We start from the raw sequence: 27763 nt of genomic DNA on the forward strand, positions 1-27763 counted from the left end.
AATAACTTCACTGTAACAGTTTCCTATTGTCCACCAACGCCATAAAATCAATTTTTGTTTGTATATATGTATGTATATACAAAGTGGACTGAATATGAAGCAGAAGTTTTTGTACTTGCATATTTCATTAGATAAACATCCTGAACATCAATGAGCCCGACACCCCAGCAAAACTGAGAACGTGAGAGTGAATGGTTGTTTTCTTAGCTCTCGCCCAGACCGGAGTGAGTTGGCTTCTCGCCTAAAGTCAGCTGTGATAGGCTTCAACTCACCCATGACCCGAATGAGGTCAAATCCTGCAAAAAAATGAGTGAGTGCCTTAGCTATGTTGTCTCACATCAAAAAGCTTCCATGTCCGAATTTGTCAACTTGGACTTTGTTGTGTGTGTTTTTGTGTTACCGATTCCTCCCACATTCCAAAAAACATGTTTGTTAGGATCATTAAAGACTAATTACCTGTAAGTGGGAAGGCGAGTGTGTGTGTGAGCGGTGTTTTGTCTACGCGTTAGCTTGGTACACCGAAAAGGAACAGTGCGTCGGAAGATGGATGGAAAATAAAAACGAAGCTTGAGAGAAGGCTGTGAAATTTTTGGCCTTTCGGTGCCCGACCCATGAAGTACAACAGGTAGGTGGAGAAAGATAAAGAGACACAGAGGAGGAGGAAGAGATGAGTAACCTATTGCTTTGTTTGTCTTCTTACAACAGAAAGCCTGCCACAGAGTTTCATTGTTTCACCTCCTCAAACATTCTTCATGAAAACATGCTTCTTGAGGTAAGACAACAATTAGGAGACCTTTTTTTTTTACTTATTTTTGATTATGAGTAGACTCTTCTACTCAGGTTTGTTGTTGGAATTGTTGTTAGAAATGATAATCATTGGCTGTCAGCCATACGGAAGATAATTTGACGGTTGTGTAGCAAGAGGAAATAAATGTCACTGCACTTCGCCAACATCACAAGGGGGCAGGTTATCAGCATTCTTCTCAAACAAAACATTGAACGGTCTTTATTAAATCCAATGCAAATATATTTAAGAATATTAGCTTCACATAGATTTGGACTTTTCTTACACAAATGTTCCCATGATAATTTCATTGTAAATCATAAAATAAAGCACTATAAAGTGACCCCAGAGTAGTTCCGTGCAGCGTTTGGAAGTCTGCTTGTTGTCCAAAGTCAGATGTGATAGTTTCCAGCAATTGGCCAACAAGTGGTATTGAAATGTATCGGTTGATGCATCGTAAAAAGTATTTTATTTATTTTTATTTTAATGGGACACAATCATGAGTGACACGATGTCAAAGCATAATCAGAAAATATTGTCCCATGTTGGCTTTGCATAAAACGTTTTGCAAATAGAATAGGGGTGTCAATCCTTTCTGTGGTTTGTGAATAAGGGTGGGGTTTAAAATTAAACATTTTAAATTAACCAACATAATTAATGCAAACTACAGGATGTTACTTTTTATCGAATATTTCTGTAAGAATATGCTGAATTTCAAAGGATTCGCTCCAACACGAATGTGATTAATACACATTTACAAGCAAAGCGCCTATTATGTTACGTGCACAATGAGCCAAAATAAGAACTCCATTTCTGTAACATACCCACACATTCCTTTTGCTAATCAGATCACACTCAGACCCTTACGGTAAATCACACGTGTTTTGTCGTTTTGAATCATACCCTTTGTTATTATGTCATTCAGTGCATGTTTGGCAAGAGGAAGCCTAAAACGAATTGTCACAGGGCGTTCAGAGCATTCAATGCAGTATGCAGCTAATCTGGACAAACAATCTTAACCCCTTTACGGGCCCACCCATGTGAAAAGACCTCTCTAATGACCCTTAAGAAACTGTTTTTTTTTTAAACCACGAGTCAGACCAAAATACCACATCCTGAAAAGCAAAGTCTCCACATCAGTTCGCACATCCCAGACAGAAGTTATGATTTTAGTGAGGATTAACTCTGATCAGGATTTGATATTGATCATGCTCATATTTGTAATTTAGTTGTCACAGTTTCACTGAAATATTTTTGACACTTATAACTTACTGTGGTTTTGTCCTTCCTGTGAACATGCACTTCGTCTCAGTTATGTGCTCGTTGTCTCATGAACTTCTTGTTTCATCAGTCATGCCCAACAGCATCAGACAATCACATTTTTTTACTTTTCTTGACATCTCTAGTTGCATTCTTTTCTTAATAATGTAACTTCTTGTTTTTGATCCCTTTTCAGTCACACCTTGTGCTTTATTGGGTTCAATGTAATGTGTGGTGTGCTGCTCTTGTTTTTTTTTTTTCTATTCCGTGACATTCTGTTCATGTGAAATGAAGCTTTTGAGGTTTCCTGTGTTGCTGCTTATTTATCAACAACTGGGTTCATCTGCCGCCCCCATTTCCTCGTCACCCCTTGATCATCATCAAATGTAATAGTATGAACAATATTCAGTCCAAAAATGACTTACAGTATTGTTGGGTCTATTAAAAAATGTTTAAGAACACATTTTATTAATTCTTTGAAATGATAAAGAAAATGATAGCATTTTTATGTCAAATTATTGCAATTTACGACCGCATATGTAAGATTGTTTGACAGCGCGAGGGTTGCGCTTCATGCAAATAAACTTACACTGGCCGCACAGCCATTTTTACCACTCAATTTGGAAATGAATTCTCTTACTGAATTTTTCTTATCATATTGTAAATTCTTATGAAACAATAATCATGTATTGTTACCAGTATGTCCAATGACAAATGTTGTATCTTAGCTCTAACAGCAATTTCAATCCAAGATGGAACAAAACACATTCTTAATAATCTATGTCTTAAACATAAAATACATTATATTTGTACAGATTCTAAATTAAGTTGCCAAAACTATGCAATAATAAGGACAGAAGATTGCACACAATCAAATCTTCATGACAGACGCCACATATCCTTTATTCTGGCATTTAATCGGATTATCTGTGTGCTATTGCCACTTTATTTTATTGCCTCGGAGATGATGCATGAATATGTTATCTAAACATACCGTTTCCTCGATTATAAAACAGTGTGATTGGGTAAGCAACATTTTGTTGCCAATCCTTCTTAACTGGGATCAAGGGTTTTTGTGACGGATTTGTGAGCTGAAGACACACACAAATATTGAAGGACCCTCAGAGCGCACAAAGCTGTACACTGGACTGAGAGTTCTGCACGATTTTGTAAGCCATATAAGGGTGAAGAATTGTTTTACAGAGCATAAAGAGGACTGCACTGAGACTATTCCACATTCTTCAACTCTTTGTCTCTGTACAGGGGCGCTTTACATGGAAAATGCAGTTCCGGTAAAATCCATTCAAGGCGTGATTGACGGTAAAGGGGAAACTGGTGTGCCTCATCCTTACTTCCTCCTTGTCAAATTCTGTCTCTTTGGAAGATGTCAACCAGCAGCATCATTAGTTCAGGGAGAGTAAGCATTACCTCCAAAGTGGCAAAAGATCACAAAAAGGTAAGTGATCATTTATTTTGGATTAAAGTTCAGTAGAATGTGCACATTAATAACTAATAACCTAAGATCAATTTAAAAACAAATACTGTATAAGATATACTTCTGCATGATCTCTTCAAATATGGGCAAAGGATGTGATAACAGAAAATCTTTTTTTAAATGTGGATAAAACACATTTTTGTCTAAAATGTATGACATGGAAATCAAACGGAACTATTTTTGTATTATTTTGTGTCATGCATTCTGATTTTATTGGCTGGGATATTTTCAGAGACCTTAAAAAAATAACAAAAAAAACCCCATCATTTTACGACCAATAAAAATGTGTCTACTCTTCCTGGAAACTAATCTATATTTAATATTGTTTTGGGATTCTAATAGAGCAATTAGTTCAAATCAAATTGATTGGCTTCCCTTTCAGGCGGAAAGAAAGATGTTATGCCATATTTTGTTTGATGGGAAAAATTGAATGTTCAAATTGCCCCCCCTCCCAATAAAAAAGAGAGCAATACAAGCTTGATCAAATGATGTAATTATATATGGTTTCAAATGCATTCTTGTAATAAGTACAAAAGTAAATTTGACAGAGTGAACCCGCATCACCAATTTTAGTGTTACACTTTATTGTATACCACAATAACAAAAATGTCAATAAATACATTGCAGACTCAAACTCAAAACTGAGCATTATTATATTCTCTGTAAGGGACAGAAAAATTAACATCAATCTAAGGGCCCATGACCGACGGGGTCCCTAAAATTGTATTGTAAATTTGTAGCATCGAAATAGGATGGCCACAAAATTGATTTTTTTTCTTATATACCCGAGCATTATTCTGTTTTGTTTTTTGTTTTTTCAGCCCACACCAGCTGCCCTGAAAGGAGCCATTCAACTGGCCATAGGCTATGCTGTGGGAAACCTCAGCTCCAAACCGGACCGAGATGTTCTCATGCAGGATTTCTCTGTAGTTGAGAGTGTCTTCTTGCCGAGGTACTTTTATTTCAACTCAAAGCAATAAACCAATAAATAATTCATTTGTCTTTATTTTCATAGCTTGTTCTTGAAATTTTATTCCAACTCACAGAACACGAGCATTGAGATCCAATGAAAATATAAAAGCTATGTATTTGTTACAAAGGTTGTTCCTGAAGCTGAATGCTATAGGAATAATTGAGGAAGCAATCATTACTTTTGGTCAGAGTTGAACTGGCACAAAAAAAAAGAAAAAGAAAAAGAAAAAAAAAAGGCCCACGCTTGCCCACGCATTTACACACGTGTAGCAGAGATGTCATTGTTTATTATACCAGCAACAGTTAGGGTGTCATGAACACGCAGGAACAAATCTAAGTAAAAAGCAACACTTTGCTGAGCTTAACTCATTCACTGCCAGCTCAGGTAAAATAAATGTACATTTTGGCGTCTATATCCGTCAATGGCAGCGAATGACTTAATTGACCAGACAATGACATTTTATTTGCTATTGCTTTGCTTGTAGTGTAGGTACTTCTATCTCATGCATTAGCTACCTAACAGCCAATCAAAGCTGCAGCCCATTCGTTCAAATTACCGTAAATCTAAAAAGCACAATGAGACTATTCAATGACTATTAATTCTTCACAATTTACCTTATTTTCGTGACCATAAGGCGCACGTTAAAGTCCCAAATCTTCCCCAAAACAAAGAGGTGCCTTGAAATACCTTTTATATAGACCGACCAGGCATCGCTGTCTTGAGGTATTTAAGAGTGCATGTTAGCACACCCTACTGGCCAAAGGCATCTCTATCTACGCTCCGAATTGACTGTAACAAATAGATTATGTGAATACGGTGTTTGGTGAAGGTGCAGGAGAAAGCTGGACAAAAGGGCAGCTGTCCACAATGTCGTAGTCTGTCTTATCATTCATGTTATTGCAAGCAAGAAACATCACAGGTTTAGACAACCGATGGCTGGTCGCTGTTGTCACACGTCATACACAATGAAATCATGCTGATCATGCTTGTGTTTTCTTTTCCTCTTTCTGGTTTGTCTTGAAAATGACATTTGAAAAAAAACAAAAGTCACCTTTAGGAAACCAACTGCGCTGGCTAATCGCAGCAAACCTGCTCATTTCCAATTCCATTTTGTTTGTTCTCCAGTGGGGGCAGCAGCATGACTCCAGCACATCACTATCCCGACTTCCGTCTAAAAACATATGCACCACTGGCATTCCGCTACTTTCGGGAACTCTTTGGCATCAAACCAGATGACTACCTAGTAAGTTTCCGCCCTCAACTGGATTCATTTCATTACTCTGATCCAGAGGTGGATCTTGGATCCAAATTCATAATAATAACAATAAATAAGTATTAATTTCAGGAAATGTTTTTGTTTAGTGTGTATCAAAATGTTCACCCTTAAGGCTATTTATTGTCTCATTATGATTTTCAGTACTCCATCTGTAATGAGCCTCTAATCGAGCTGTCCAACCCTGGTGCAAGCAGTTCCTGGTTCTACCTTACTAGTGATGATGAGTTCATTATAAAGACTGTGCAACTTAAAGAGGCAGAGTTTCTGCAGAAATTGCTTCCTGGATACTACATGGTAAATATATTTGTATGACCTGTCTTTTAATGTTCTGTCCTTACACGTGTTATGAAGATTGGTAAGGTGATGTTGATCAGGGCCTTTGTTAAATTTAACATATCACATCAAATCATCAGCAAATTTTTGCCAAACACATGTCTTTGATTCATTCTTGAAGTGAGAGTGTTTTGCTTTGACATCTGTAGAACCTGAACCAAAACCCGAGGACTTTGCTACCCAAGTTCTATGGCCTTTACTGCATCCATTGTGGCGGCGTCACTGTCCGTGTGGTGGTGATGAACAATGTGCTGCCACGTGCTATGAAGATGCACTACAAGTATGATTTGAAAGGCTCCTCCTACAAACGTCGTGCTTCACGCAAAGAACGCACAAAGTCTTCGCCTACATTCAAAGATTTGGATTTCCAAGAGATGCATGACGGCTTGTGTTTTGATGCGGAGACCCACAGCGCCCTGATGAAGACTCTGCAGAGAGACTGCCGGGTGGGTTACAATGAGATTTTTTACCCTATTTGTGATATATTATATTTGTTTGTGTGGAAAAATAGTTACTACAGCTTTACTTATACTTGAAATTGGATTACGTTAAATGGAAAATTAATAAGTTCTAATTCCAATGTTGCTTCTGGGCTGGTGCTATGCACTTTGTTTGATAAAATGCAATAATAATAATATTAATAATAAAATAATAATACTAATACTACTACTACTAATAATAATAATAATAATAAAAATAATAAAAACTGCAATTTTTGTGTTTAAATTTTTTTTTTTTAAATCATCGTTCTGTTGCTTCACAGAAATATTATTATTGTTGATTAAAATGTAGGCTAGTAATTCCACTTCAATTAATTTTTCTGTGGGGAGTTTTTCATTTTCTCACAATGCTTGTGTTGATTTTCTCCAGGTACTCCCGTTTACCCCCACGTCACAATTTCTTTTATGTAATTGTTGCCACATTTTATATACTTGGTCATTTTTTTCTTTAAGAATTCTAATTAGGTAGGATTAACAACACTCATCTTTGTGGTGCGTCAAATTTTAAGACATTTAAATCTTTTTACAGGGACATTAAGGTCAAATGCGCTTTGTGTACAAGATTAGTTCAAGATTAGTTTCGCGACAGGTCTTGTGGCAAGAGTGACACATCTGCTTGTGACATTTGGGACATATTTAAGGCTGTTCATACCAGAGGATGGGTGAAGGGTGCAAAAAATGGAGCAGATTGATAAAGCCTCTTTTGACAACATTTCTTTAATTTAACAATCTCAGTTGACAGCCAGAAAAGTTGACTGTCTGACAGTCAAGCCACACTAAGAAAACCGAAAGGTTGCATTGCGCACAGCTCAGGAGTTGCATGTGTCATATGAGCAGGCTGGACTGTGCAGCACAAACTGGCTCATCTGACCTTATTGTATTAGGTAACCGTTCTTAGCTCAAGGAAGTCTTTGTTTTCTACTACAGTATTTCTTTTGTGACATTATAAATGCCTGACTGGATTACGGCTTGTTGTACAAAACTGTACTTTGGTATATAGTTCATAATAAGCCTTAATTCGGACCCGATCTTGCATTAGAGAGGAATAGACTTGGGCATTGGTCACAACTCTAGTCCTCGAGGGCCCCTATCCTGCATCAAAAAGACATTCACAGCAATGAATAATTTTGAGTCTTCAATGAACCTCACATGTATGTTTTTGCTATGTGGGGAAAAAGCTGGAGTACCTGAGGAAAATCCACACAAGCAAGGGGTGAATATATAAACTACGTATAGGAAGATTGGAGGCAGGATTTTAAACATGACCTTTAGAACTGAGGCAGATGGACTCACCACAAACTCACTCTGCCGTCCTTTGCTCCATATTCAGATGGAAATAAATAAAATTGAGTGTTTAACTGCTAAATTTTCTTTTTAGGTTCTAGAGAGCTTCAAGATTATGGACTACAGCCTCTTGCTGGGAATCCATGTTTTAAACCGCAAGGTGTCGAGCAGAGAGAGCAGACGTGATAGCAGGAAGCAGAAAGTTCTCTACTCCACTGCCCTGGAATCCATCCGGGGGACTGTAAAAGACCCAGAACCAGTGGCAGATGATGACACGTAAGGAAACATTTTGGAATTCAGTTTTTGGAAACACATAAACAGAGAGGAGCCTTAATTTAATTGACCTGGAAAACAAAGGATCCCAGATTCAAAAGACATAAAATAATACTTTGTAAAGTAGCTTTCTAAGTCTATTAGCTCCAGAATTTACTGCAGTTTGTGACAGCACCAGTAAATGGCCCTGGGGCTACCATCAACAGAATGGTCACATACTTCCGGACTATGCTGCTCTTGTCAAAGATAAACAGACCGACAGAAAACTAAAGCAGGCTAAAATATGCTTCAATATGACGACCGAATTGGAAGTACCAATAGTCCTTTCAAAGACAATCGCCGTTTCTCAAAACGCACAGTATATGAATTCGGCAAGTATGGACTTCCTAAGAAACGTGCCTGAGAAAGTACTTCCCAAGAATGCTAGCCTCTTTGCAATTGGAATGGCTATAAACTCCCACCCCATTGATCCCCCCCCCCGGCTGTGGCGTATTTCCATAAAATGATAAAAGTGTAAAAAAAAAAAATTTAAAAACGTGAGTCCTCTTCTCAGCCAATTTCATAATAGCACAAAATGCTTCTTGGGATATTTTTCACAAGTGACTGATGCATCCTTGATTTAAGCTAGCTGTGTGTTCCTGGTTAATACGTGCTCTAAATTCAAATAGGACTTGCGCGATTGATGACATTTCGCAAGGATGTAGTAACAAACAACAACGTCAATTGACAAACAGCTAATGCATGGCCCGTCCCATTCCAGGTAATAGAGAACATGGACATTAGCTTAGCATCGCTCAAAGGAGCATGTCATATCCACCTGTTCATATCTGTCTTTTTTTAGGCTGTAGTCATGTACTCGCTTTAAAACATGATATCTTTGTTACAGTAACCAGTATTCTTTTTTTGTAAAACTTTAAATATGGCATCTAATCGCAATGGAGGTGAAAAAAAGGATGGCTGGCATCATTACATCAAGACTCAAGAACACGACCAGCTGCATGCTGTTTTCCTCCCCAATTACCAACAGGATTGTTGATAAACTTTAAAAATGTTCAAACGATTACATTTTTCCCCCAAAGTATATTTATTAACAATAAATTTGTTCTGTACTGAACACTATGAAAAAAGTACTAGTCATTGATTTTGTATTGTGTTAAAAGTGTTAGGCCACGAAAAAAAGTACTTTGATGTAAAGGACAATCCGCTCTAATGGACAAGCCCTTGCCCTAAATTGAGGTTCCACTGTATCTAGCCTAAGGTACATTTTCCATTCGCAGCCCTTTTCGAAATTATGTGGATTTATTTTGCAAATGTGTTTGTTTCAGACTGGGTGGAATTCCGGCCAAGCATAAAGATGAAAAACTGCTCATCTTTTTAGGAATTATAGACATCCTTCAATCCTACAGGTTCACAGTGCCACTCTTGAACACACTGTCAGTACGATGTTTGGTATTTCCTATGCAGATGATGTAACATATATTTTCATTGTCAGGTTCATTAAAAAGGTGGAACATTCCTGGAAATCACTTTTACATGATGGGGTATGTGCCATCACATATTTCCTATTTTGTGTGTGGAGGTTGCAGAGTGCGAGTGAGAGAGAAACTCAAACTGAGAAGGAATGGTTTCTTTGCTTTTTAGGACACAGTGTCAGTTCACAGGCCGAATTTCTATGCAGACAGATTTCTGAATTTCATGGGCACGGTTGTATTCAAACGCATCCATGGTAAGTTATTTTGCTATCATTGATGCATTTTATGAAGCCTAAATAAAAACAAATTGCTTTTCTTAACAAACTCGCACTGTTTTGTTTGACAGCTTTGAGACGAACATCTTCCAAGAGGAAGAAGAATTCTTTCTACGTGGTTAAGTCAGCCTCCCAGGAGTTACTTTCTCCTCATAAGGATGATGGCAAAAAGAAGAAAGCACAAAGCATGGACAACTTAGATGGTAAAACGATGACATTTTTCTACCAATGAAAACCAACAGCTATAGAAATCATCCATGATTCATTGTAAAATTGCCTCATCCATTTTTTACTGATATATCAGCTTCTTCCATCAGTTTGCAGTTCATCCAAGCAACCAGATCTTCTACCAAAATCTGCTGTTACTTTCAAGTCCAGTGAAGAAAAGCAACTTGATAGCAGGTATATACTGTACATGGAATCCATAGTAGTATACAGTGGCGGGCCGTGGACTTTACACCTGGGCCTTCAGTGAAGTCTTACTTCGTCCTACTTGAATAAATCCCCCTCATAATACCGTCATTTATGACACCACGGCTAGGGAAATAATATACAGACGAACACTTACACACTACTAAGTGTTACACAACCTAGCTTTGTCTTGAACGGTCCGTCTTAAAAATGGCCTCGCAGGTCTGTCTGCAATTAAATCCACACTTTTCCCTCCTTTGGCCATTGTGGTTTAAAAAAGCAAGAATATGTTTTAGATTTTCGAACAGTTGCCAGTTACGTCTGACGGAGTGTTGATTCCGCATAGCACTACCCCCTCACGAGTGAGTGGCCAATCACAAAACGCTTTCATCACCTTCAATTTAAGGCCAACGAGAAGGCTCACTGAAAACACCTTTTGATCTGATTGGCTATCGCAACTGTCTATCAAATCTGAAAGTCCATTGACTTTGACAGAAGATATGCCCGCACCATTGTACCTGAAGGCCTCGGAAAGAATAGTGCGCTCGACTGGTATTGTGAAACCTGCCTGGCAACACGAGCTAGCGGATTTCTGATTGGATAAAAACTCTCATCTAAAAATAAACACGAGGATATAATATGACATCAGTGTGAAGAATATGATCATTTTTTTCTTGATCATGTTAGGCCAGCAGAGATGGCCTTGAAGGCGTTGACGGCCCGCTACTGGTAGTATATGAACGACAATAAGGTCATTGCTCTTCTGTACTTCGGTGAAAAAGATGCATGTAAAAAAAAATACTTTACATTGCAGATTATTTTGACCTCCTCAGTACGTTCAAATACAGTTCAATTCCACTTTACTTTTTAGAATGACGCAGTTGCTCTTGTGTTGACCTGTATTTGATGTCTTTCCTTTGCAGTGAGCACAGACGCGCCTCCAGTTCAACACTTGCACTGGATGATCCTCTGCCATCCCTCAGCAGAAGCCAGTCAGACTCTCAACTGCATGGTTACTTGGTATGAAATACCTGCAAATACAGTCGCTGGATGACATTTTCGCATAGATTCCTTAAGCGTTCCAGTTTTTTCTAATCCTTTTTTCACTTGACAACTTTTCATAAACCAACCTTTTGCAGGGGAACTGGTTTACATGAGAGTTCACGTTAATTTCAAAATTTGACAGGGTAAGACAAGGTCAGACCTGTCGCCAAACCTCAGTCTTTAGTCGTGGTGGTGGTGGTAATGGGGGAGGAAATTTCTGTTATTATTAACCTACAGACAGTACAGTAATATATGAATATGGAAAATAAGGAAAAAATATAATTCAACCACATTAAGTGGACCACTGGCCAAGAATACCAATGAGCAAATAAAATGATAAATACTTATCTGTAGATATGAGCATGTTTTCCCAAACAAAGAATCACTTTTGGGACTTTTCTCAGTGTCAGTTTTAGACCTGAGGCAGGCATGTCAGAGGGGCACATTCAACCCACTTCTGCAAAGTATCTAATGTAAAGTAACCTTACTACAGCACAAAAATCAAACAACACTACTTTGTTATTATAATTTTTATTGACAATATAGACGCTATGGCTGAAGTGTTGTTTTCCTCTCCATTGCTTTTTGTCTATCGTTGCAAATGAAGACAAAAAGTGACATCATGTCCTATTTCTGCACCATAAAGATGAAAAACGATGAGGCCGAAATTGAGACAGAGCCAGATGACGGTGTTGAGAAATCTGAAGAGCAGCGAGTTGAGCGCGACACTGAGCGAGAGCCAAAGGACCTGGGAGACACTGGTTTTCAGAAAGAGGACACAGAGCAAGAAAAGGAGACAGTTGAAGATTCTGAGTGTGAAATACACTTCAAATGTGAGACACAGACGGAGAACATACAGGTAATATATCGTGTGACAGTGTGTGTGTGCGTGCCCATGTGGGACAATAAATACAAAATTAAAAAAAAAATAGGAAAATATAATGCAAAAAATATCTAGCTTCCGCTAATTCACCGCCTTCGTCTCTGATCATGCTTTTTCTTTATATAAAATAAAAGAATGTGCCGAATATCATAAAAAAACATTAATTAATAAAAGAAACATTCAGCAATAGGCTACTGTTGCTGGCTTGCTTGGTTTTGTGTTGTTACTGATATTAACGCCGAATCTTCCAGACTGCTATTATAATTCATGTAGTAAGACAAAAACATTGCTTGACCAGTAGTCTTGCTTTGTCATAATTGAATATTTATTGTGATGTGAATGCCAAAAGCTTTTGGCTCGTGGCATATGTCAACTGAACTTGGCTGCCATTTTCAGTGGAGCAAGTGCAGTCGTGGTGTTTTATGGGCGTGTTTTTATTTCAGATGGCGCGTTGTACAAGGTACTATAAATTTAATACTTAACGTTCACTTGCTTTCCTCCAAGCATAAAATCATTCTTGGGAACTTCCCTTTTTTACTGCGTGTTTTCTACCCTCTTAAAATTGTGGCAGTTTGTCTCTGTTGAGCCTGGAACCTCTGCTCCCACTCAATATTTGAGCATGTGTCAGCTCAACTCCAAGTTCCCTGAGTTGAGTTTTTCTCCACTCTTACGTAACCACTAAATCCTCATTCAGGCTTATATGAAGCGGTTTGTCAGGCCGCTTTAAGTAGTTACTCCCAGGCAGTGTGGAAAGCCTAGAGACATTGGGATAATCTTCCCGCAAATGCTATTGACAGAAAAATTGTGACATTCAAAGGAAATTAATTAACTTATTTTAGAACCGCCTACCACAGTGGGGATAGAAGCCTTTTCATTCAAGGGTAACAAAATGAATGATTCATCAAATAAAATGCAACTGTAATGAACACATGTATTCTACTGTACATAGTGACAACTGAGTATTACAAATGTGTTTCTATGCATACTATATGCACGTGTAAAATAATTTTGGGCAAAGGTATATTGAATGAAAGGTTCCATGCAATGTTTAGATCACTTCAGTCACTTTAATAATTGACATTCATAAATGCATATATTATAAATGGTTCAGGTCTGGGTTACCTTCTCTTTTTACTCACAACTGAACTAAACGTGAGCATGAATATAAACAGAGTTTGTCAGACTCACTGAATAAGATCAGAAGGGTCCAGACAAAACGGCAGAGCCAAGCATCAAATTGGTTGCACGCTTTCATTTTTGCTCCCCCCACGGGGTATTATACACGTACTTAAAACACATGGCATACAAACATGGACACAGATGATTGCAACTGTCAGATGGAGTAAAAGAGAAAATTTTGGTTCAGATGCGCTGCCAATGCGCTATGGTGAATTTTGTGTGCCCCCTTTGGTTGTTTTCTTTAAATCTTCACCTGTGTCTAGTTTGGCTTGGAAGCATGTTCATTTAGACTTTTTTTTGCTTTTAGCAATGTCATGCAAGTACCTCAGAATTCTCTTAGAACTTACTGAACTGATTAACTTCTGTATAGAATCATGGATGGATTATGCGAACTAAAAATGTATGTTTATGTTTTTGTTAATAGTTGGTTGTTTTGTTTTGTAGTGAGCAGACAAAGATGGCAGATGCTCTCAAGGAAGCTTTGAGAAGAGGATGATCTTGCCCAATGTCAATAGTTGCGTGTGTGATGTGAACTGCAGGCATTTTAATGCTCAAGATGTTTCATTTCCTTTAAATCCAATGAGAAGTGAAATTATGTAGGACTTTCACTCCAAATCACATGAGCAAATACATTACAGCTTGGCGTTGCTACAATGCATCACTTATGTCGCTAGTTTTACATTTGCTTTTATTAAGTTTATTAAGTGTAAATGTTCACATTTTCTCAGCGGCTGGATCCCTGGGCAAATATTTTCACAATATTTAATCATTCACATGCACATCTAATTTATTAAACAATTATATTAATGGTTATTCCTTACGATTACATTGCATCCAAACTGAACCGTTTGTGGTAATATTTAAATCGCTTGCTTTTATTGCGCATGTTTTTCCATGTGACTTAAAATGTTTTAAAATCAGATGTGATTTGGAGGTGTATGACTGTGTAATAGAAATACTTGTGGATATATTTCTGTGAAATGAAGAAAATTGTGAAATATGTTTTAGAGCATTCATTTTTAGATCATTAGGGTCTCTGCAGAGACAGACATGAAAGAAAATGTTGTACCCAGGGTCTTTAAACCTATATGAAGAAAGGTACTATAGACAGCAAATAATAAAATTTGTCAAATATGTTTGTAATGTTGGGTTAAATATTTTTAATCACAGGAGTCTTGTGTTCCTATTTTCTGTTGAAACACCCCAATTCACAAATTGATATATAGTATCAACCTTCTGCAGAGAGGAGTTATGTGAATGTGATTTGTATTCATTAAGTAAAAAGGCTTATTATTTCGACTGTTCCAAACAGTATTATGAAGCTGAATAACCTTGTAAAGTATGTAATAATCAACTATTAGGCGGCAAAAGTAGTTCATAATTCTCAATATGACACCTTCGCATTGATTACCACTGCAAACTATTGTACAATCGCAATGACAAGCAACCGATGGCCCATGTCCTTTCAAGCACAAGGGGGCGCACTAATAATATAGTGATGGTATAAGGCAGGTAGTGGAATTGTATTTCAGTCATCGTGGATCAGTATATCACTTCAAAACGAATGAAAGTGTTATCTCATATTAAAAAGATGAAAAAACATTGAATTGCATGAACCCAGATCTTTTTTTGTTGTAGTAGTAGCAGTATTAGTGTTTATAATTTTGATTGTTTTATGGAATGTGATGCCAGCACCAAATATCTAAAGCAGTGGTTCTCAAACTTTTTTCAGTGATATACACCCTCCGAAATGCTTTTTCAGCCAAGCATCCCTGAACTCTCTCTTCAAGTGATAGACAGGTAACGCGATGAGGCGCGCGTCAAATTGGGTCGAACCATTCTAGGTTGGGGGGAAATCTGGGTTTTTAAAATATTGATTTTGAATAACCTACTGAACACAAAACTCGTTTTATGAACTTATATTTTAATTCAATCATTATATTTTGGAAGATTTTTGCACGTTTGTTTTATTTAAAATCTTGGAGTTCCTTCAAGTACCCCCAGGGGTACTGGTACCCTGAGAATCAAGCACAATATCAACGTTCCCCTTTCAAACAATTGCCATATATGCGCAAAGACATAAATAGAACATAGTTACATGATACGTCAGCGTTGCGTTGACTTGTTGATACGAGAAGAAAATTCTCCAACGACAACAAAGGCTAAGTTTTATTTTAAAGAAAAACAATTGAATCACTGGACCACTTTCACAACAGTGCATAGACCTTTCCAAAATATCATCAAATAATTTTGACCTTTTCTATCAACAAACAAAAAACAGTTACTAGTTTCGAGTGATCCTAAACCGATTCAGTTCATTACTTTTGGGTGACGGGTGGATGACGTCACTTCTGCGCCCAACTGAAACTGCAACTCTGCAAACACCTGCCAGTCTTTGCTAAGCCACGCCCACATACCTGCGAGAACCAGGAAATAGCGCATATTTGGATCTGGTGATTTTAAGCAACGTAGCAAACGTCTTCAGCTAGCTCTTTTACAATTGCATGTATCATTGGATTAATTTCTGGTGACACGAAGAAAAGGAAAGTGTCGAAATTGTACAAGGTATGTACTTTTTTTTTTTGCCTCGCGCTACATGTCGACATTTTATGTGTGGGTCTTTGGTGACATGTTTGGACCTTGAACCGCTCCTCACGACTCACGCATAAATTCGATTAGTTCTGGCTTCAAACGCTTGTTTGGCTAACTGCCTTTCTTTCTTATCCACCAGAATCCCCCGCCCCCAATTCATATCTCTTTGTAGATCAGTTCGAATGTTTCTTGTTACGCAATGGGGGCCTGCGTGTGCGACTATTGTATGACTCTCTTTCTTGATAAGGTGCTTGTGTCCACCAGTTGAATGTGAAACTACTGTCCTAATGACATTGTTTGACATTTTCCATCTACGTTGACATAGTTTAATCTATCTCATGGCATTCTTTTAGTTTTCTCCCTTCCCTGTAGTTCATTAAATTTCGTAATATGCCTCGAGGTTGCTCTAGTACTACTACTCTGAGTCCAGCTACTACAGTCGCACGTTAGGCTTAATTTATCTGCCACCAACTTCTCTTGTGGTTACCAACCATTACAGCCTCAACAGTAGTAGTTACATAGGCCTGTGTACTAGGACACAGTGTTGCATCATTGTGTCTGTCTTTCAAAATTATTTATTGATCCGATTTTTAAATTACACATTAACCAATCTCCATATGTGCTAAGAGGGGGGCTGAAAAGTTGACAAACTAGAGAAAGTTTGGATGCAGTGGGAACGACAAGACACAGTGACAAAGAATACTAATTCTGAACCAATATCCAGCGTAAGATTTATTGTATAAATATGTTACTTAATGTAGGACAAGACCCAAGATGGCCCATTTTCACTAGCAAGCTCAGTTGGTAATTTTTTTTTTTTAGTCACGAAACTGAAAATGGTTATTTTCTTTTTTATCTATTCATTTTGTGGAAATTAGAAAGTAAGTGACCACTTGAAAAATGCCTACTTTTAATGAGGAACGTGACCACATCCTCCCCCGCTCTCTCCTTGTTTCTGTGGAATCAGTAACGGGACAGATTGCAACCTCTTCATTGAAAATTATTGTACTTCCATTTCTTATAATGTCCAAAAACGGTGATCAATTGGCACCCAAATTCATGTGGACATCCCTTCCTATGACCACTTCAACATATCAAAAGGATTAACCTCTCCGTGGCTGATTTATATGAGAACGGGGAACTGTGGAAGTGAGCAGAAGTACATTGATTATGCTGTTAGGACGTGGCACTGTGTGCTTCAACGCTGATTACGGTGATCACAACGTAAAAGCACCCGTCGGGATTTTTACAGAGACTGAATTGGGTATGACTCGATGTGCACGTTTATGCTCTTGTCCGCTTCAGCCAGTGTAAGTGGAGAATCAATATGCACTGTATTTTTTTAATTTGGGGAGGTGATCACTTGAGCTCGCGGCAGATGTCAATAAATCCAAATTATTGTGTAGAACGCTTTTATACTTCCACAGGTTGATGATAGTACTGATGCCATTTTTACATGCAAACCTATTATACAAGTGCCAATGTTAAGGTCTTCCAAGTGTACCTTTTAAGAAGACTGAACTAAAAGGTGAACATGGGAAATTAACCCATGTACACTGTGCAGTATTCAACATGCATTTTTTTTAAATGTTGCTAAGTCTTAGGGATTCACAATTAATCGTGATCATGATTTTGGCTGCTAAAATTAAATTCTTCTGATCGTTGGCGATATTTATATTTCAGATGGAGACTCTGCGGCATACGATTATAACTAATAATAATTATGTGTAACTTTGTCAACCAACCACCAGAGGGAAAGAGGCTTCATTAAGCTCCCTCAATACAATCCAGCTTTATTTATATATCTCATTTCAAATGGATAAAAAAAACATGTTTTTATTTTGTAAAAAAACAAAAAAAAACATTGGGACAGTACATTTGAATAAAGCAATTAATTATTGCACCCTATATATTATACAACAGTAGCCCTTCATGACAATTGCACCTTCATTGGTATGACTGGGAGACAGCACATGATGCTTTCCTCTTTGTTGTCTGAATGCTGTTTGGGTTTGCAGTCAGTCATGAGGGACACACCAGCTGGCATCCGTTGTTTATGCCTTGATGTCCTCTGTCATCATCTGCAACATTTTGCTTTTGCTTTTTTTTTTTTTTTTACAAAGAAAACTTTCAGCCAGGACAGCATTTCTTTCCTGCAAATTGTTACTATGTTTGTACCAACATTTTTAATCTGGCTGGTCTAATTTCCCCATGATACATTTTTCACTTGTGGTCGACACATGCGCGGAATGACTATGAACCACCTCGATTTATGAACACAACACACATCAGAGATTTATGAGTGACATTTGTCACCCCATCTGGCTTGCACATGCATTGCATATGGACATTGCATAATGGCCTTGGGCCTTAGTAACAGCCTGCTGGGGCAAAGAAACAAATGCTTATGTAAAAGCATTAAGATGACCAAAAACTCTTGCTACATTGTTCCTGTGAAAGAATACCAATGCACTATAGTTAATGGTCAGAAAAATGAGTTCAGTTTAAAAAAACAGCAAAACCCATGCACAGTGTCTGGAGTGTCAGGAGCAGTGATGTGCGGTCAGAGAACGTAGGCGAGGTAGTGCTGCCCTGTCACCTCTCCTGTATGTGAAGAGTAAAAAAACAAACAAACGAAAACTCTTCACTGTTCACCAAATTGAAATGTGGGTTAATCTTGTATTCATATTTTCATTTCTGACTCCAGAGGAGTAGTGGCTCACCAGTCACGAACCTCATCTCACCGCACGACACTGGTCAAGAGGCCTGGTTGTTTGAGATGAAGCTCATGTACCGTATTTTCCGGGCCATAGGGCGCTCTTGAAAGTCCTTAATCTTCCCCAAAACAAACAAAGCGTTTTGTAAAGCGACACGCCCATTATATGGACTAAGCATCACTTGCGACCATCAACTCTTTTACTCATTGGGCTGTTCGGAGTGCATGTTAGCACACCCTGCTGGACAAAGTCTGAGTCATCTATGCTTCTAATTGACCGTGACTTATACATTATGTGACTATTGTGTTTGGGTGATGGTGTAGGAGAAAGCTGGACAAAAGGGCAGCTGTCCACAATGTTGAAGTCTGTCTTATCATTTATGTTATTGCAAGCAAGAAACGTCCCAGGTTTAGACAACAGACTGCAAAAAGCCCAAAGCACAACAGCACATCTCTCTAAACAGCCATATGATTGGCTGAGTCTGAGTGGCTCCCAAGAAGCTATTTCTGTAATTGGCTACGGCTGAGTGGCTCCCAAGAAGCCATTGCTATAATCTTTTTGTGTTATTTTTATTTCTTTTGAGTATATAGATGGCATGAGAGATGCATGTTTTGTGTTAATCTTATTTCTTTGTTTCATTGTTTGCTTGTATGCTGAGTTTTTTTTTTGGTTTTGATTTGAAACCGTGACTTTAAGGAGTGTGGTGACCAGTGAAGTCCCTCCCCTGACGTTGTCTAGTAGACTATTGCCAAGACACCTTTTATTGGTTAGATTCATTGTTATTGGCAGTCATTCCTAATAGTTTCATGACATCTGTCATTGAAATCGGGTGATACCTCCGGCAACGATCTCTTAGTGGAGTGAGTCCTGGTGAGCTGGCACCAGCTAGCGCGAGCAGCCGAGCTAGCGCGAGGCAGTTGAACTAGCGCGAGCTGAGCTCGCGCCTTGTAGTGCGGCGCGCCTAGTATATGCATTAAATACGGAAATGGCACCCTCAACTGGTGTTGCGCCCTTTGATGCAGCGAGTCTTATGACCGTAAAAATACAGTAATCATAATGTGTACGCTTGCCCCGAGGTGCTGTGTTTATCGTAAACCACGGCCGCCCAGAGAGATATTCACTGGCACATCACTCACTTTACAAATCTATTCGACATGACTTTAGAATCTGACATATTTGATGAAAGATATGCACAAGTTTATAGTTTCATGCATCTGTATTCTGGGATTTTTGTGTTTACTTCTGCACCCCCTAAGCCATAGGCTTCAATCTCCAAATAACAAACCACTGTTTTGTCCAGAGGCAACACACCATCCTGCTGTTAGATCGCTTCACTTGCTTCAGACCTTGGGCTTACTTGCAGCTGCTTTACTACTGAAACAATGCTAAATATTGACAATACACAATTGTGTTTATTAAATTGAGTGTTGGCATTTATAATCCCTCTGCTAGCCTTTCTCACACCTTGGTGAGGTTATTCATGCTTTATAAAAGAATAATTATATACTGTATATTGTAAAATTATTTTACAAATCACAGCAACTAATCCATTTTTGATTAACAATTATAAGATAGGAAGAGTAATAAGATTTGACAAAAACTTGTGAGTAGGTTATGAATTATTGACATCGGGTGGGCATGTGTTCCTCCATGTGGCATTTGTAAATCACCCATCCTGGCAAACATTGCACTATATCTCTTTTTTTTCTGTCTCCGTTTGTGCTCTTGTTACCCAATCGTTTTTAAAAATAGCTGCTCGTTATTTCGCTGACCCTCTCAGTGCTTGTAGTATGGGTATGCGCATGGATTTCTGAAAGCTGCAATAGCTCGCCATCCTGTCATCCGAGCTCTCGGAACATCGAGTAAATCCTGACCACAGTTTGCAGCAGCTAACAACAGCTCATCAAGAGGATATTGTTTGTTTACATCAACTATCTCAGTGCATGATGACCTGCAGTGAGCTGCTCACAGATGGACAGGTTACACATTTGTTGTCAATGATTGGTATTGAGGACAGTGAAAGTGGCACACACAGAGAACTATAATGCAAAAAAAAAATATTGATGGTTTTGCGACTGACAAGTACATGCATGTATTTCTGCGTGTGTGTGAAAAACAATCATTCATGCCACAACATGTCTGAGAAAAGCAGCAGCTTGTGAATGGCAGCCCTCATACGCGAGTGTATGACGACGGAGGCAGATGGTTCAAACTTAACGTATGTTTCTGAATAAATACCTTGTAGATGGATGTAAACAGAAGACATTAAAAAAACAAAATGCACATTGGGGATTACTCCATCTGCGTTGGTTGAGTGCACGCTTCCTGATTGTTGTTTGTGCACCAACCAGCAGTTAAGTGTACCCACCCTTCCTGGAGTCCTTGGAGAGGGGGTGCTGTAGAGCGCTTCATTTGGGGACCCCCTCCTTCGGTTGTGGGACTTATATGCTCACATAGACAATGACAGTAAGACCTGGAAGGTCATGATTGGAAGAAAAGCCGCCCCCCAATCAGAATCTGAGCAGTGTTCTGTTATTGGACTTATGTGCTCATCATGGATTGCCCATAATGAACAACATGTTCAGACAAGGTTCTCCACATGTGCACTTGGAACCAGCTGACAAAATGTCCTACACGTGCGAGTCGTCCTACCGGAAGCTGATTTGACAGCTACACAATATTTAGCATCTGGCTTGTATATGTATGGTCCAACGAACATAATTCCAACACGCCTCTCGTTCTCCAACTTTTCCTATACCTGGATTCCCTCAGATACGTTTGAGATTTTGCTTTGTGAGTACATTTCTGTCAGGCTTAATACACTTTCTGTTTTGAGCTCGGCCATAAAGCCCTTGAAATGTCGTCGCACTTCCGCGTTTGTCGCCCGGAAAATTTTCACTTCGAGAAAACGATTATCTTGTCATATATACCAATTAATTTATTTCATGCTTTATTATTTATATTATGTGTAATTGCTTGACTTGTGACCCAAAAATATTTAATTTGGCATTTTTCACGACCCTCGTGAGGAAAAGCGGAAGATGAATGGATGGATTCACTCTAGATCTTTAATTAGTTGTGTAACCTGTACAACTTGTTACAAAAAAAAATAAACATCAATTAAGGGTAAAAATAAACTTGTAAGATGTATTATTACCTGGTTGCGTAATTATACACACACTTTGTTTTACAAACAGAACTCAGTCTTTTTGGATAGGAGTCTATCAGTGTGGAACATCTTGATGTGGGAATATTTGTGCACTATGGTTTGCAAAAATGCTCAAAATATTCATATGGTATGGACATCTTGGGTGCACTGCTCTTTTCAGATCACTCCACATATTGATGCAAATGCTCATAATTCTCCATGTTGTCAACGATCCTAGTGTCAGCTGAGAAAAAGCAGCTCCTAAACAGAGCTGTACAATGTAGTGATGCATATCATAGTGCAATATAAAAATGTCTATTGTACAATCCAACACTTAACCATTTACGTCAGTGTTTTTGGATTACCCTTTTTTTTTTTGAGCCTAATAGAAAATTAATTTGTTGGCTGGATTGCATAATATAGCATAGGCATATTCAAAAGCGACTCCATGCTCAACAATCATGATCATGCTCTCAAAATCTTTATGTTGCTTTCAAAATATGTTTTGCAAGCTGATATCGTCTTTAAATGTGCAATTACAATTTCAACCACTCAAAGATTAAGTTCTGTCCTGAGTTAACCCACTATTCAGGGTTAGCCCCGGCTGAAGGGTGTGTGTGGTTGCGAGTGTGAGGTAGTATGGTTCTGTCTGGGTATAAATGGTGAGAAGACTTAGCCTGGTTGAGGGATTAGAGGAGAAGGGGGCGGGGAGCATGCATGATCTGTCAAGGGCTTAATTCCACAGTTATCCCTACGGCAGCAGCCGCTGCGATGGCAGAAGCTGTGTTTTCATTAGTCTAATATTCAGAGAAGCTCCACAATTATGTAAGAGTGACGTGCTGTCATCCTCTCTCGGGCGGCCCACCGCCTGGCAGGAACGTGGCCGTTTGTTTTCCTTTGATCCTCCATCATTGGGAGAAGCCAAAAGGACATCTGTCAGACTGTGCGGTCGGGGACGGTACTCGTAGTAGTCACGCCACAGCAACATCGCTGTTTTGTGTCGTGTTGGCATGGAGTTTCTGCTTTCAAACTGCAATCATGAGTTTAGAGTCTTTGCCAGATAGAAGAAGATGCAAAGGCATGAGGAGATGATTCAGTTCTTTGTTAGAAAATGGGAGACTGCAAATCGATGATGCGATCGTTGTGATGCTCTCTGCGCTGGAGGAGTTTTAGAAGATGAAGTTTAAGAAGTTCATTACGATAATGCAGGCAGCAATGGGGATCGTTCCCCTGAACAAACGAGAGCTTCTTCCACCGGGCAGGAAACTGTGGAGACCCCCTGGGTGAGTTCCAGTACTTTGTGTGTCTTTTGACAAGCAAGTACAAATTGTGTATAGTGTTGTGCAAATAGTGACTTACAACACTTATAACTAACATTAAGAAGCTAGCACTGAAGTAGAGTTTTTTTTTTCAATGGTAATGTTGTATAAAAAAATGTCATCTCAACTCATCCCAGAGCGCTATGCACGAGCGACCGACACCATCAGTCATAACCTCAGTGGCACAATATTGCAATTGACTGGAAAGTGCAAGGAACCAAATCTTGACCTCACGTGCTTAATTTTCAATGTTATCATTAGCTGCCTGAACACAGAGAAGCTAGTGTCAGATGACAGCTAAAACTCCACAGCCATATGTATAAAGCATCAACTCATTGAGTTTTTTTTTCTATTTGCAAACATGGTTTTGTGTATTTCTTACTGTGTAATTCATACTTTTTATCTCCTACCTGTTGTCCGTTCCATAATGACAAATTCAATACATACAGCTTACTTCAAATGGGCCTGCATTTAAAATGCTGAAAGGGGTAGCACCTTGTTGAATGAGTAGAGCAAAAATGGATCATCTTTAAAAAAAATCAGCGGTTCAAAGTTATTTATGCAAGTCAACCACAAAAGCTACACAACATAAAGTAGTCCAGAGGACAGTGAGGTTGATTCTCTGTTATCGTCTGAATACACCTGCGTAATATAAAAACTGTGTTTTAATGCAGTCACGAGCTGCTAACTACTTTGACTGAAAGAAAGTACAGCAACCAAATAATTCGATTATGGTACATGCGATTATGTACATTCACAGTGACTTTTATAATGAGGCCAGTCTGGATCGCTTGTTTCTATACTATTTATTTTTTTTAATCTACTATCAATTTGCCAACTTTTGCCTGTAACTTTAAGATTGTGCGTGCCTGTGTGCGCGCGCGGGTGCAGAGTTAAAAAAGACGATACATTTAAACAAGCAAACTTATTTGTAACATTCCGAGTGTTAATTGTATCAATGCTGGTATTTAGGAATATCCTGGAAGAAGATTCCAGTACACCAACAAAGTGGTCTTGCTGCTAACTTTTTTTTTTTTTTAATGCCGGAGTTGAAGCTTGGATTCATCAAGTTACTGCAACTACAGATGTCTTGCCTTTCATCCTAATTTGACTTGTTTGTGTGTAAGGAGAGCAGGTTCCATCATGCATTGTGGTCTCCTCCCCCACAAAACAATGTTGTCGTATCAGTCTCAAATCAGATTGGCTGTTTGGATAGCATGAGAAATCAGCTAAGATCATCTTCTGCTCAACTGGGAGCTCACAGGTTTGGACCTGCAAGATCACTGGTGCTGCTATTGAAAATAGACGGCAGTCATCAAGCATTTGGCATCGGAGTCTTTTTACAGTATGTGTTTGCCTATAGATTCCATGTTTAGGTAATATCACAAATAAAACTATCATTTAAATTGTGTACCAGAATCAGATTAAATTAAAAGATGAAATGTCGAACTCTTATCAAATTCATACTCGGTGTCAAACTCAATTGTTTTAAAGTAAAAATATTGCCTTCGCTGTTTCTTTTGGAGTGTCTGTCTGCCTTGATGTTTGGTATGTTCTTTGAAGCTTGTTTACTGGAGCTGTGGGTAATTTTCGACAAGGAACCTCGGGGTTGCTGTTTGCTAGCAGTTAACATTACCAAGATGAGTGGTCAAAAAGAGAGCTTCGTATTTTTTAATGCGGAAACGGTTTTAAATAATGCACAGAGATCTGTCTTCATACACTTTTTTTTTTTTATAACGTTTTGTTGTAAAAACGCATCGGTTTGACATGTTTTGCTTATCGTAGATTTGCTCAGGAGTCATTGTCAAATTACAAAAACTTAGTGTTGTTCCCCTTTTTAAACCGGTTTGTTTTCATTCCATACAAATTTTGACTCAAGGTCCAAACCGAGTGGCCCCTGACTGCCATACTTCATTTCTGAATCTGGTTCTGCACCACTGTAATTCACAACTAGCTTTCTTTGTCATTAAACATGGAATAGGTGTATCTGTAAAAAGCAGAAGCTCATTAACCTATGGTAAGAACACAAAATATTTCATTTGAAGTCTGCCTCTCAAAAGCAACCTGGTTGTATTTTTGGTCACTAACACAAGGTCCATCTTAAAGTACCTTTTCTAGAGCCATTTTAATGCATATGATTTAGATGTGTTTTTTCTTCTGTACTGTAGTTGTTGTAAATTATCTCCTCAAACCTTTTCTACAATCCCATCATAGACCAGCTATTGTTATTTAAAAGATGAGCCTGTGACTCATCTCTTGGAAGAGCTGAGTGCTCTAGCCTCTGGAGGGAAAAATACACAAAAATCAAAGTTTGCATTAGAAATGATCCTAGGGCTGGGCAATATGGCTGAAATGTTCATCACAATATAATATAAATAGTGATTTTTTTTTTTAACTCTTCAAAATGAGGACCTGGGGGCCAAAAGGCAGTATTTAGGTAATTTTATTTTAACATTGTTTTAACATTTTAGCCTGCTGGGACATACGTATCTATGGCGATAATGGCTTCAGAACATTACAATATATTAAGTCTCGTTTCAGTTTAAGAAATGGGTCCCAATTTACAGATTAGGGCTGCACTGAAAGCACAAGGTGTGTCTATTGATGTTTTTATCTGTACAGCCTTTGTTCGAGCTAATTTTTAATCAAAGACATTGGACATAGTCACTACAATTCGTAATTATGTTCTGAAAAAAATCTTAGCTTTTGGAGGAGGGAATTATCAGATTGCAATCTCAACTTTGACGAGAGTAATATTATGGTCTAATATAATGTAATCGTTGTCGCTGGTGGTGGAGTGGTACATGCGACTGACTTGTGTGCAGGCAGCGTGGGATCGGTTCCCACTCGGTGACGGTGTCTATGTCTGCTCTGTGACTGTCTGGCGACATGTTCAGGGTGTAGTGCGGTGCGGTGTGCCTTTCGCCCATAGTCAGTTGGGATAGGCTCCGGCACCCGCCCCCACGCGACCCTGTACAGGACAAGAGGTGTGGATGATGACACAATGTAATCGTCAAGATCATCCGTTCATCCATCATCAGTTTGGGCACAGAATTTATTTAAATTAACACTTTCCATGCTTTATCATTACTGTATGAAGATTTTTGAATACCCCTTATGTACACTATGTCCGTCAAATAAACCAAAGATCATTTTACAGTTGGTTCGGTATTGCAAATCAAATCTTTTTTGCAGCAGGTAGCTTATGAGTTATCATAAAAAATAGCACTAACTATCCCATCAAGTTGGCTAAGGTTTATTTTAATTTAAATAAATGCAAATAAAAAAAACATTTGATTAAAAAAATCACTCAATAAATTTTCAACGCAACTATGAAAAACTCAAACTGGTCAACGTAAATATTAAATGAATGCCTTTAATAAAAGAGTTTATAAAGGCCGGGTATATGTAAATAACAAAGAATGATTTGAAGGTAAAATTAATATTTTAATTATTTATTTGAGTTAAGATAAATTAAATGAAACAACTATTAAGAGGAAAAATCTACTGTATTTTTCTGACTATAAGCCGCTACTTTCTTCCTAGATTTTGAACCATGTGGCTAATACAACGGTGCATCTTTCCTGTGGCTTTTTTTTTTCACCGGTCGGGGCGCTCAATAGTTCTGAAAATACGCTAAATGAATCTCAATTTTTTTTTCTCTTGGGTCTGTTCTGTATTAATTAGCAAAGTTGTTGCCGTGTTAAAAGGCACTGTTTTAAGAATCTGTTTGTGTACCTTTTGTGCATTCACAGTGCAAAATCAATCTGTACATGCAGAATTACAAAAGTGCGCTTTAGAGTCCAGAAATTGGGGCAATTCAAAATATCTGGTAGTAAGACAAATTTTCATCTAATGTGTAGTGTTTTTGTGAGCACTCTAAGGTGTGAAGTTGCTTCTCTAGAATTGCACTGTAAACGCTCATTTGCGGAAGTCTACTTCAAAATTGTATCATTAACAGTCCTTCAATGTTTGTACAATGCCAGTGTGGCTGTTTTTTACACCATCCTTTCCCACCCGGGTGTGAAGGCCTCCACTAAGCACCATTTCTCGTGTCAGTAGACATTTTGCTCGCAAGGCAGTAGGCTCTGTGAGTCACCGTTGTATGAAGGCTGCTTTGCGGGCCTCAATTTTGCATCTCTGCTTTATGCAGATCATGTGGTACTGTTGGCTCCATCAAGCCACAATCTCCAACTCTCCCTGGAGAGGTTTGCAGTTGAGTGTGGAGTGGTTGAGATGAAAATCAGCACTTCCTAATTTTAGATGATGGTCCTCAGTCTGAAAAGGGTGAAGTGCACTCTCCTGGTCGGGGCTGAGATCCTGCCCCAAGTGGAGGAAAATGGAGTGGGAGGTTGACAGACGGATTGTTGCAGTGATGCAGACTCTGTTTTTGGCCATCGTGGTGAATAAGGAGCTGAGCTGAAAGGCGAAGCTCTCGATTTCCCTGCCGATATACGTTCCCACCATCACATGTTGTCTCAAGCTGTGGCACGTGACTGTAAGCACACGGTCCCAATTCAAGCAGTATAAATGGGTTTCCTCCGC

General features: G+C 38.6%; 2 protein-coding genes across 9 annotated transcripts in view; both read left to right on the forward strand.

Moving 5' to 3' along the window:
- The first annotated feature begins 464 nt into the window (after nucleotides 1-464).
- Nucleotides 465-15049, forward strand: pip5k1ba (phosphatidylinositol-4-phosphate 5-kinase, type I, beta a). 4 transcript variants are annotated; one of them, XM_088281741.1, is made up of 16 exons: nucleotides 465-625; nucleotides 706-772; nucleotides 3308-3500; nucleotides 4361-4491; nucleotides 5638-5755; nucleotides 5930-6082; nucleotides 6271-6567; nucleotides 8000-8181; nucleotides 9504-9584; nucleotides 9671-9719; nucleotides 9820-9904; nucleotides 9997-10128; nucleotides 10243-10327; nucleotides 11260-11356; nucleotides 11988-12239; nucleotides 13887-15049. In XM_088281741.1, exons 3-16 carry the CDS (start codon nucleotides 3429-3431, stop codon nucleotides 13887-13889), a joined length of 1737 nt encoding a protein of 578 aa, XP_088137867.1. In that variant the 5' UTR covers nucleotides 465-625; nucleotides 706-772; nucleotides 3308-3428; the 3' UTR covers nucleotides 13890-15049. The 4 variants fall into 4 exon arrangements, with proteins under 4 accessions (XP_088137867.1, XP_088137865.1, XP_088137868.1 ...); XM_088281739.1 differs by lacking the exons at nucleotides 465-625; nucleotides 706-772 and adding an exon at nucleotides 3102-3213; XM_088281742.1 differs by lacking the exons at nucleotides 465-625; nucleotides 706-772 and adding an exon at nucleotides 3102-3213 and having other exon boundaries at nucleotides 12027-12239.
- Nucleotides 15050-15850: 801 nt separating this feature from the next.
- Nucleotides 15851-27763, forward strand: part of tjp2a (tight junction protein 2a (zona occludens 2)) — a 44633-nt gene continuing 32720 nt past the window's right edge. For 3 of the 5 annotated variants that reach the window (XM_088281162.1, XM_088281164.1, XM_088281165.1), the window contains exon 1: nucleotides 22623-23182. In XM_088281162.1, coding sequence (XP_088137288.1) covers nucleotides 23076-23182 — 107 coding nt within the window. In that variant the 5' untranslated portion in view covers nucleotides 22623-23075. Of the gene's footprint in view, nucleotides 16008-22622; nucleotides 23183-27763 lie in introns of those variants that run through there. The other 2 variants (XM_088281168.1, XM_088281163.1) reach the window with 2 other exon arrangements.

This window comes from Idiotropiscis lumnitzeri, chromosome 18 (assembly GCF_059441095.1).
Source record: "Idiotropiscis lumnitzeri isolate Australia: NSW breed Sydney's pygmy pipehorse chromosome 18, RoL_Ilum_1.0, whole genome shotgun sequence".
Taxonomy (NCBI): domain Eukaryota; kingdom Metazoa; phylum Chordata; class Actinopteri; order Syngnathiformes; family Syngnathidae; genus Idiotropiscis; species Idiotropiscis lumnitzeri.

Bases quoted from the DNA above. Each gene is read 5' to 3' on its own strand.
- pip5k1ba (XM_088281741.1), top strand. From the start codon at position 3,429: ATGTCAACCAGCAGCATCATTAGTTCAGGGAGAGTAAGCATTACCTCC. The intron at 8,182-9,503 runs GTAAGGAAACAT...TGTTTGTTTCAG, and splicing joins CCAGTGGCAGATGATGACAC to ACTGGGTGGAATTCCGGCCA. The intron at 10,328-11,259 runs GTATATACTGTA...TTTCCTTTGCAG, and splicing joins GAAAAGCAACTTGATAGCAG to TGAGCACAGACGCGCCTCCA.